The sequence below is a fragment of the Macaca fascicularis genome, chromosome 14 (genome assembly GCF_037993035.2).
Source record: "Macaca fascicularis isolate 582-1 chromosome 14, T2T-MFA8v1.1".
NCBI classification, from domain to species: Eukaryota; Metazoa; Chordata; class Mammalia; order Primates; family Cercopithecidae; genus Macaca; species Macaca fascicularis.
The window spans coordinates 33,769,452-33,780,000 of NC_088388.1; the positions used below are offsets into that span (position 1 = coordinate 33,769,452).

Sequence of the window (10,549 nt, forward strand, 5' to 3'; positions counted from 1 at the left end):
GCGGGGTCGGGGCGGCAGGCCACTCTGTCCTGGAGTTGGCAAGAAAGGACAGCGCAGAAACTTGCGCCCTCCGTGGGCTGGGAGTCTCGCGCCCAGCTTAGGGGGAGTCGGGGCGCGACCCCCAACCCAGAAGCCTTCACTTCATCGCTCAAGTTCGCGACAGCAGGGCGGGCCGCGCCGACTCTCGGCGTGCGCGGAGCGGGGAGATGCGGGCGAGCGCCAGAGCCCGGGCTCGGGGGCCCTGCGCCGGGGAGAGGAGTCGGGACCCACCGGCGGAGCCGAAAACAAGTGTATTCATATTCAAACAAACGGACCAATTGCACCAGGCGGGGAGAGGGAACATCCAATCGGCTGGCGCGAGGCCCCGGCGCTGCTTTGCATAAAGCAATATTTTGTGTGAGAGCGAGCGGTGCATTTGCATGTTGCGGAGTGATTAGTGGGTTTGAAAAGCGAACCGTGGCTCGGCCTCATTTCCCGCTCTGGTTCAGGCTCAGGAGGAAGTGTTTTGCTGGAGGATGATGACAGAGGTCAGGCTTCGCTAATGGGCCAGTGAGGAGCGGTGGAGGCGAGGCCGGGCGCCGGCACACACACATTAACACACTTGAGCCATCACCAATCAGCATAGGTGTGCTGGCTGCAGCCACTTCCCTCACCCACACTCTTTATCTCTCACTCTCCAGCCGCTGACAACCCATTTTATTGTCAATCTCTGTCTCCTTCCCAGGAATCTGAGAATTGCTCTCATACACCAACCCAGCAACATCCGTGGAGAAAACTCTCACCAGCAACTCCTTTAAAACACCGTCATTTCAAACCATTGTGGTCTTTAAGCAACAACAGCAGCACAAAAAAACCCAACCAAACAGAACTCTTGACAGGAACTGTGACAACCAGAGAGGATGCCTCATAAAGGTGAGTCCGCTTCTTCCTTCTCGCTTTATTTTTATTGCAATATTCAGACAGGTCTCCCCCTTCCTCCCCCCTTCCTTCCTCCCCTCTCGCCAGTCCCCTCCCCCACTGCTACGCCGGGAGAGTTGGGCCGGAGAAGTTTCCACGCAGGAGCCCAAACTTTCTACTTCCAGCGAAAGCCCGCGTCGGAGGGCGACTGCCGGCGAGCGGGAGCAGCGCAGGGCTCGGGGCGGGCGGCCAGCTCTGCCCCAGCGCCAGCTCCAGCGCCAGCGCCAGCGCGGGCTGAGCTCGCGGGAAGAAGGGAGACTCCAGGCGCGGCAGCAGCCGCGGCTCCCAGCCCCATCGTCGCCCAATGCTCCCGACCCGCCGGAAAAGACGAAGAGGCTCTGTGGTGTCCAAGGCCCTGGAACGGCCGCAGAGAGCAACCGCTACCGGCTGCTTTGTCCAGCCCGAGGCCCAGCGAGCGCGCAGAGAGCGGGCGCTCCGAGGAATCGCCGAGGGAACCGGCTTGCCGCGTCTCCGCCCTCCCGCCGACCCTCGGGCTTTGTGCCGCACTGGGCTCCGGCGCAGAAGAGTCAGCCTGCACTCCAGCGCCGAGGGGGCACCGCGCCCGCCACCAGCCGGAGCGGAGTCAGTCGGCAAGACAGCCGCACGCTGGAGGCAGAAGGAAGAGCGAGCTAGCGCGAGCCGGGAAGGAAGCCACCAGGCCAAGGCGGTGGGACGCGCGCTCCGAGGGAGCTCAGAGCCGAGCGGGAGGACTTGTCAGCTTCCATTCAGCCCCCGGGCTCTTGCCCCCAACTCCATTGGAGCGCGGAGCTCGGAACTTGAAAACTCTCTGCTCCCCAGGCTTCCCCAGACTCTCATCTCCCTCGCCCTGCGGAGGCTGGGGCTCTTCCCTGTCCTCCGGCCCCCTGCGCTTGGTGGGTATTTTTCCTTGTTTTCCTCTGATCCAGTCGCACCAGGTGTTGGGATTTCAGCAGGTTTTGAGGTGCAGAGGTGGTTTGCTCTTTTATTTGTTTTACTCCGAATCCTCTTATGTTTTTCTAGGTAAGGCCTTGAAAATAAATCTACGTGAAAGCATTGGCTTTCCCCCTCGTCTGATCACTTCCTCTCCCAGCTAATTAGTCGGAGTAATTTGAGAGCTTTCGATTCTAAGATCCCAGGAGGAAAAGTGTCTTTTCAAAGTTCATAAAGTTGTTGCCTCTTTCCTTGTGCAGATTTTCTCAGTCTCCCTGCGCCATAATAGCCCTGAATTTTAGCAAGTGTAATTGGGGGAAATGGAGTTGAATTTCAAGTGGAAATGCTTTCTTTTTCGAGTGCTAAAACCCGGCTCTTCATTCATGAGCGATTTCTAGAAAGTTTAAAAACAAAGTGAACGTGGTTTCTTTCTTCCTTCCTTTTTATTTTCCTTATACTCTCCCAAGCTCCTTAAGGCATTTTGGACGTTTAACTCGAACTTGGGAAGAGTTTGGTAGGGGCTGGGAGCAGAAAATGAAATGAAAGGCAAAGAGCTTGAAAGCCTGACGAGTTTACTGAAGAGAAATAATAGTTGTTGCCGTTGACATTACATTTTTTATAGCCAGTGACCTTTGCAAACGTCTGAAGGCAGTTTGATTAGTTGTTATCTTATTTGGCCCTAGAGAGTAAAACTTTGTCATCTTAATTGCTAATTCCTCTTTTGGCTGGGGGCGGGAAGACCAAGAGTGAGCTCTCCCCTTTACCCCAGTTAAAGAGTTTGGGGATGGAATTTGAGAATTAAGTAATTAAAATAACAACAGCATTTGAAAACTGAGGCTTGTGTTGGGGACAGAGAGGTGGGGGCAGTGGTCCAGCTGTCTCGTGGTCCAAGGCCGGGACGACTCCAAAATGTCTGGAGACGCCTTCGTTCAGGATGTGGGTCTATGGCCCCAGCGAGGCCGTACAGAGCCTCGGGCTGAGCTGGGGGCCTCAGGCTGCAGTTGGGGGTCTGCCCTCTCCGGTGCACAGGACTGCTTCCGGGTGTCGATGTGCCCCACTTCCCGGGTTGCCTCTGCACTTAGTGTTCACGTTAACTTAAGTAATTAGATAGCTTCTTAGCGAGAGGGAAGGGGGAATGGAGCAGAACTGGAATTTGAAATACTACCACCTTCCCAGCTGCTTCGAAAACTAATCAACAAGGCCTGTCTGGGCTCAGCTACTGAATTTTTAAAAATGGTATCAAGAAGTTACCAGCCAGGATGGGGGCATTCTGTTGTGATTGTGTACAGCATGGGTTACAAAGTGGAGTTCAGGAAGTTTTACCCCTCCTAGGGGAATTCCATTCCCCATCTCCCCACCTGCTACTCCTTTGCAGCTTCAGGGTCCTGCATTGGGTGGGGTGGGGTATTCTGCATTGGAGTTGGAGATTTTGCCTGTCCAGGGCATGGCTATGGGTGCGGGGACTGAGAGACAGGAAGGAAGCATTGGGGAACCAACCTAGATAAGGGTAACTAGTAGCTGTCTGCTGTGGCCAGTATTTACCCAATGCTGAGAAAAAGTCCTCATTTTCGGTTTATTTTTATGGATTTAAGCTATCTACCAAGTGGTTAAAAAGTAGACCAGGAATGGCCTTGTAGAGTAAAACGTGCTTCTTGAAATTCTTTGCTTGCAGGCAGGCAGATCAATAATCACCATAGGTAAAACAGAAAAAATAATGCATTTTTTAAAAAACGGAGAAATGATGCTGTGACTATTTTGTTATTTTACCTCTTTTTGGGGGGCAGACCTCTTGAATGGGCTCTTTATTGTAACTCTCTCTTCCCAATTGAGCTCCCCACGGTGCCGTTGTATCTTTTTACAGCCCCTAACAACTCACACCAGTAACACAATTACCTCCAGATATTTATAACAAGAAATTACTTTTCTATTTTCTCCACTCGCCCAAAAGCCTTTTTTTTTGGGGGGGGGAAGGCAGGGAGGGGTTCGTACAGGACCAGCCTCCGGGAACCCTGCACTGGGTCAGGGTTTATGAAGCTAGGAGTGTCCCTCAGTTCCCTTTGTGAGTTGGTGGGTTGTTGGTACGTTTGGTTGGAAGCTGTGTTGCTAGTTAGGGAGACTCGGTTTTGCTTCTTGGGTTCGAGGAAAGCTGGAGAATAGAAGCCATTGTTTGCCGTCTGTAGGCTTTGTCGACCATGCTCACCCCCTCCTGTTCGTACTTTTTAAAGCAGTGAGGCGAGGTAGGCAGGGTGTGTCACAGTACAGTAAAAGGGGTGAAGATCTAAACGTCAAAAGAGAAGTTAATCACAGTAAGTGAGGTTTGGGATAAAAAGTTAGGCTTGCCCCTTTCAAAGTCCCAGAAAGCTGGGAGGTAGATGGAGAGGGGGCCATTGGGAAGCTTTTTTGGTGTAGGGAGAGGAGAGGAAGATAAAGGGGTAAGCAGAGTGTTGGGTTCTGGGGGTCTTGTGAAATTCCTTAAGGAAGGAGGGAGTATGGCCCTGCAGCTCTCCCAAACTGCTTCAGCCTATACTCTCTGGCACCAGGAAGTTCCAAGGTTCCCTTCCCCTGCTTTCCAAACTTCAGGTTCCTCTTCCCTCACACCCCCTCAACCTCAACTCTTGGCCTCTACTCCCTTTTCCTGGTTCTTAATATTTTTGCAAAGTGGGACCCCAACTTGTCAGATTTGCCAATTCTCCCAAGCCAGACCAGAGCAGCCTCTTTTAAAGGATGGAGACTTCTGTGGGAGATGCCGCTGAGAATGTGGGTGTAATGCTGGGACTTAGAGTTTGATGGCAGTTTGACTGAGCCCTAGATGCATGTGTTTTTCCTGAGAGTGGGACTCAGAGAGCCCATGGACCTATGCTGTTGAACCACAGCTTGATATACCTTTCTCTCCTTCTGTTTTGTCTTAGGGGGAAGACTTTAACTAGGGGCGCGCAGATGTGTGAGGCCTTTTATTGTGAGAGTGGACAGACATCCGAGATTTCAGGCAAGTTCTGTGGTGGCTGCTTTGGGCTCAAAACCCACAAACAGTCAAAACAAACTATTTCAGTATGCTTCTTCACTATAGATCCGATAGAACAAAAAATTCAAAATTGGGGCATCGGTTCTACTGATTAAAGGGTTAACTGCTAAAGAATGTAGGGGAAAGAGATTGGGGATATTCGAGTATTTTGTTTCAAGTCCCAAAGGGTAGCTTTTGCATGCACTGCAAGGCAGAGCTGGGTGACCCTCAGATTGCCCCAAGCGGTTGAGTAGATCAATTCCTAAGGAACGGAGACTCTCCTGTCCTAGCCCCAGGTCCACCTCGGTTGGGAGTTCAGGCCTACCTGATGCAGCTGCCCAGGGATTAACTCCTATTTTCTAACAGAGCCCCGTATTCGAGCCCCGTGGAATCCCGCGGCCCCCAGTCAGAGCCAGCATGCAGAACAGTAAGTGCCTCTGATCTTTCTGGGACTTTGGGCTCGGGGTGCGCGGACCCGAGGGTCAGGGGAGGACACAGGCTCGCGACGCCCGAGCTGGCCTGGCCGCCGACTGACTGAGGCCCGGGGCCTGGGGCGGCTGCTCCCCACTCCGCGCCCGGCAGCCCAGGAGGGGAGGGCGTTTGCTTTGCTCTTCTCGATACTGAAGAAGCAGGGGCTGGGCCCTTAAGAACAGCCCGCCCGAGTTTTCGAAGCTGCGGTAGAGAAACCCCATCCCCCCCAAATCCTGTAACTCACACCCCCTCCCCGCCCCTGCCCGGGCTCTGACCCCGGAGAGAGGGGCTGGGCTGAGCAGGGCGGGGCGAAGGCTTCTTCTAGTTGCGCGAGAAGGAGGCCCCTTTGGGCTTAGCCAAGACTGAAAGTCTCCACCAACTCGGCGGGGTGGGGGGCTTCTCTCCCCAAGTCACTCTCAGGGCAGCTCCTCCCCTCCTTACCCCACCTATGGACCTAGAAGGGTTGGGAAGAGGAGCCCCCAGGCCTGCAGCAGGGTAGGGGTGGTAAGCTCGCTGTTACAGGGCGCGGGAAGAGAGCGCGGTTTACTGGGTCTGGGAAGGAGGTGCCCAGGAACTGGAAAAGCCCTGCCCTGGCAACTGCAATTGCTTGGGTCCTGATAGTCCCAGGCCCAGAGCACCTTTGATACTTATGGCTCTTCTACTTCCCTGCTTTCCTCTGCCCAGACCCCCTGGGCCCCCACCCACCTTCCTGTTTAGTTGGTGGGTGCTGGTACGTGGCAGGGCTAGTCTAGAGCTCCGACCTGGGAGCCTGGAGGCCCAGCGAAACCAGGCCGGGTTTGAAGTTACGGTTGAGGCGTCAGGGCTCAACTGAACTCGGAGTGTGGAAAGGCCCAGGTCTTCTAGCAGCCTTCCCTGGCCGAACCACAAAGGCTTAAGAGGGTCCCCAGCACCTTATCCATCTGTTCTGGAAACGCCGGTCGCCCCCTGGTGCTTCCGGGGCTGGTAAGCGCGTAGCTGATGAAGGGGCACAAAGGTGGCGAGCTTTGCGGGGGTAGTTGTGCAGAACCTGCCGCACCCCAGGGCTTGGCCGGTAGGCTCCCTTTCGGCGGCTGGGCTCTCCCCTTGGAGCTCAGACTCCCCAACCGCAGGCTCGCTCTCGGGCGGGCCCCAGCCAGGGCTTGCAGCCCTGAGCGTTTGCCGCTGCGGCCCGGCTGGCAGGCCCCGAGGGGCGCGGGGTCGCGGGCCGGCCCGCAGGGCTTGTGCCGCTCGTTCCCGGGTGTGCGCGAGGCGCGGACCGTCCAAATTGACACCATATGTTTTCCTATTAGTTGCTTCGCGGTCGAGTTCTAGGCGCATAATCATCGCCAGTGGGCGAGAGCGCCAGCCGTCCCTAGGGAAGGGACACAATGATTGAGGCTTAACCTCTGAAGGGGAATTTGGAGCTGCTCTTCCTCGCTGCCATTTCGATGCTGGGAGTGGCGCTCTGGCCCTGGCGTCTCCTGGGCGAGCACCCAGCGGCGATAGCTGCGGAGGTGGCGGGCACGTTGTTATTTTTTGAAATGGGTGAGGAGGAAGGTCTGGATGTAGGCTGCCTCACGCGCCCGCCTTGGCATTCGCAGACTGGGAATTGCCGTGTCTATGCGTGAAGTTTGGAAAGTCTTTCTCGGTCTCTTTCTGGGACAGCCTTTCTTTTTCCGGGAAGCTCCCTGTGCCTAGAGGTGGGGCTCCGTAGCTGGAGCGGTGAATGGAACTTGCGAGGCAAAGGAAGGCAATAAAAGGAAGTTAGGATAAACCGGAAACGTGGGCCAGGCCTTGCTCTGTTGGAGAAGCGGTGTCCCCGCAATGTCCCTGCTTGCGCTGGGCCCGGCCGGAGCCCAGATCCCCCAAACGCCTGTCACTTCTCATCGAGTTGAGGCTCCGGCCCCCCACCCCCACCCCGCCTCGGTGAGGGGCCCCCCCTCAGCCCCAAGCCTTCGGCTACCCTGAAAACGCGGCTCCCCTCGAAGGGGAAACGAGTGCAGTTCAATCTCGTCTGAGTGATCTACAAATAGGGACGGAAAGGGTCGTTTTATCACGGTCCCGTTTGTCGTGACGATGCAATTTCCCGGAGCGGAGCACTGTCACAAAGTGACAAGGCTGCCACAAGCGCCCCGACTGATCTTTTCAATTAGCCTTCCATGCATGATCCGGAGCGACTTCCGCCTATTTCCAGAAATTAAGCTCAAACTTGACGTGCAGCTAGTTTTATTTTAAAGACAAATGTCAGAGAGGCTCATCATATTTTCCCCCCTCTTCTATATTTGGAGCTTATTTATTGCTAAGAAGCTCAGGCTCCTGGAGTCAATTTATCAGTAGGCTCCAAGGAGAAGAGAGGAGAGGAGAGGAGAGCTGAAAAGGGAGCCACGTCTTTTCCTAGGAGGGCTGCTCTCTAGAGTCGGGGCTGCAGGTTGGAGATTTTTAAGGAAGTGGAAATTGGCAATTGGCTTTATTTTGTGTGTCTGTGGTTTTGGGGGAGGGGGGCTACAAAGGGGCTAACTCCCTCTCCCTGTTCTCCAAGGTTGGACCACAGGGATGAGGTTGTGAGATACAAAGATAAAGGAGGGATGGGGAACACTATGACGTGGTCTTTTCTTTTTCGTTTCTGTTTTTGATTTTTGCTAATATCTATCCTTGGCTGAGGGGAGGGCGGAGTTCAGCGGCGGAAATAAAGCGAGCAGTGGCCGGTGCGAAACGACTCCCGGCTCTAAGCCTTACTTGCGGTGGCCGGACTTGTCTGTGGCTGAAGCAGAGCCGGGGCTCTGACTCTCACGTCTACACTGGAGGAGCGGAAACCTGGACTGGGGTTCGCCAGCCACAGACTGGCTGCTCTGGTTCTTCTCTCCTCTTCCTTCTTCTGTTCTAACCAAACAAAACCAAACTCGGTGCTTGTGCCAGGCCTTGGCCAGTTTGGACTGTAATGCAAACATTTCTGGATTTTAGCTTCCAAGGGAGCACTCAAGGGCTGTAAGGTTTGCTATCACTGTTCCAACACTGCAGAGACCTTGAAGGTTAAGTGTGGGATCTGTAGAACCTATGGTTTGCGGTGACACTCAGAGGGGATCTTTGGGAGATTTGTAGAGCTGGTTCTTAGCGCTTTGTGGGTTCAGAGGCTGGCTGCAGTGTTTATGAAGAGGGGCAGTGGGCTGGGGACACTGCTGGGGTTATGGCGATAGAGAGGTCCATGTGTTCTTGTTCCTTGGCATGTGTCTGACTCTGTTGCTGCTGCAGTCCAGTGGGCAAGGGCACGGCTGTTTGGGGCTGGGCTGCCCAATGTCTGGCATGGTTGGTTGTCCTGTTGTCCTTTTTTTTGATCGATAGCAGGAACCTGATCGCTGAGGTTGGCACAGGTTGGCAGGGGGATGAGGATGCATTGTGGTTGTCTCCTCCTCCTCCTCCTCTCTTTCTTCCTCTTCCCCTTCTTTTTCTCTTTCCTCTTCTTCCTGTTCTTGTTCTCCCTCATCTTCCTCTTCCTTCCTCTCCCTCTTCTTCCTCTTCATTCTGCTCTCCTCTCTTCTTTTCCCCTTTGCTCTCCTCTCCCTTTCCTCAGGTCACAGCGGAGTGAATCAGCTCGGTGGTGTTTTTGTCAACGGGCGGCCACTGCCGGACTCCACCCGGCAGAAGATTGTAGAGCTAGCTCACAGCGGGGCACGGCCGTGCGACATTTCCCGAATTCTGCAGGTGATCCTCCCGGCGCCGCCCCACTCGCCGCCCCCGCGGCCCTCCACTCTCAACGCCCTCTCTTCATTTCTTACTGTAAACGATGCTAATTATGGACCCCCCACCCTCACCCACCCCAGTCCCCAGTCCCCCACCCACTCCCCTGCCTTCCCACTTTTCCCTCTCCTTCCACCATCCTTCCCTATCTCTTTCAACCTGGGTTGAAACAGATAACTCATCTGCTTCAGAAAAATACAGTGTGTGGATTTTTAAAAAAAATCTTTCTCTTTTTATTTGGTAAAGACATTCATTGTGGGAACAGTTTATGAACTGTAATAAACTTAGTTATATAAATCGGCATAATTTCATTCTGCTCTCCCCAGCCCATGCTTACCTCAGATTTTGAGGTATTTGCTTATTCTTCATATTTATGAAGAATACATATTGATTTTAAAAGGCAAGTGCTATTTACTCCTCCCTAACTCATATTTACTCAGTTGGGCATTTTTTAAAGAAAAAGAAGTAAAAAATCAGGTTTTTTTAACCTTTGCTCTTTAAAACCTGGCACCACTTTAAGCAAGGTCAGCACAAAAATAAATTAATCTGACTTCGTTTTGATGCATCTTCAGGCAGTGTTTAAGAAAACAGTTTTTTTTTAAAAAAAACTTTTAAATTCTTTTTTTAGTTCAAACTGTTTGAAAGTATCATCATATTTGTAGTTTTTAGGGCTACAAATGTAATTTTAAGAAAAAAGCTCTCTACAGTAAGTTCTCATACCATTGAAGGTATATTTTTGTGTTATAGACCCATGCAGATGCAAAAGTCCAAGTGCTGGACAATCAAAACGTAAGCTTGTCATTGTTTAATGCATACTTAAACAATTTTATTTTTGTCTTGAAATTATTAATAATGTGGTTTTCTGTCCACTTCCCCTATGCAGGTGTCCAACGGATGTGTGAGTAAAATTCTGGGCAGGTATTACGAGACTGGCTCCATCAGACCCAGGGCAATCGGTGGTAGTAAACCGAGAGTAGCGACTCCAGAAGTTGTAAGCAAAATAGCCCAGTATAAGCGGGAGTGCCCGTCCATCTTTGCTTGGGAAATCCGAGACAGATTACTGTCCGAGGGGGTCTGTACCAACGATAACATACCAAGTGTAAGTTCATTGAGAACATCTGCCCTCCCTACCCTAAGCCCAAGGCTCTCTCCTCTTTACCTCCTCCCACCCTCTCTCTCCACTGTCTCTTAGTCTGTGTCCTCTCCCTGCTCCACATTTGTCTCCTTTGTACCTGGGGAAACAGAGAGGAATGCCCTGACCTTTCTTTGACTGTCTGGAAAATGGGAGTCAAGTGTGGGGAGTCGTTCACTTCATTTGCATGCTGCAAAACGGAGGGCGGAGGCACCAGGGAAAGGCACTTAAATCAAGAAGGAAAATGAGAACCAGATTGTAACTTCGTCCCAATCCACCTGCCAGAACTTTCCTTCAGGTGTCACACATCCATTTCCATCCTAATATTAAACAATATAATGAAAGAAAGCTTTACACCAAGTCTA

The 10,549-nt window shown here is 52.7% G+C and overlaps 2 protein-coding genes across 11 annotated transcripts in view; both read left to right on the top strand.

The window, feature by feature from the left end:
* Positions 1–417: 417 nt before the first annotated feature.
* Positions 418–2,030, top strand: LOC135967039 (uncharacterized). The gene is made up of 4 exons (XM_074015738.1): positions 418–527; positions 725–912; positions 1,083–1,829; positions 1,957–2,030. Exons 3-4 carry the CDS (start codon positions 1,262–1,264, stop codon positions 2,028–2,030), a joined length of 642 nt encoding a protein of 213 aa, XP_073871839.1. The 5' UTR covers positions 418–527; positions 725–912; positions 1,083–1,261.
* Positions 2,031–4,776: 2,746 nt separating this feature from the next.
* The window catches only part of PAX6 (paired box 6), an 18,350-nt gene continuing 12,577 nt past the window's right edge, over positions 4,777–10,549 (top strand). Inside the window, exons 1-5 of one of the 10 annotated variants that reach the window (XM_015434139.3) lie at positions 4,777–4,852; positions 5,234–5,294; positions 8,886–9,016; positions 9,800–9,841; positions 9,936–10,151. In XM_015434139.3, coding sequence (XP_015289625.1) covers positions 5,285–5,294; positions 8,886–9,016; positions 9,800–9,841; positions 9,936–10,151 — 399 coding nt within the window. In that variant the 5' untranslated portion in view covers positions 4,777–4,852; positions 5,234–5,284. Of the gene's footprint in view, positions 4,853–5,233; positions 5,295–5,686; positions 6,302–7,635; positions 7,746–8,885; positions 9,017–9,799; positions 9,842–9,935; positions 10,152–10,549 lie in introns of those variants that run through there. The other 9 variants (XM_065528337.1, XM_015434143.3, XM_065528338.1 and 6 more) reach the window with 9 other exon arrangements.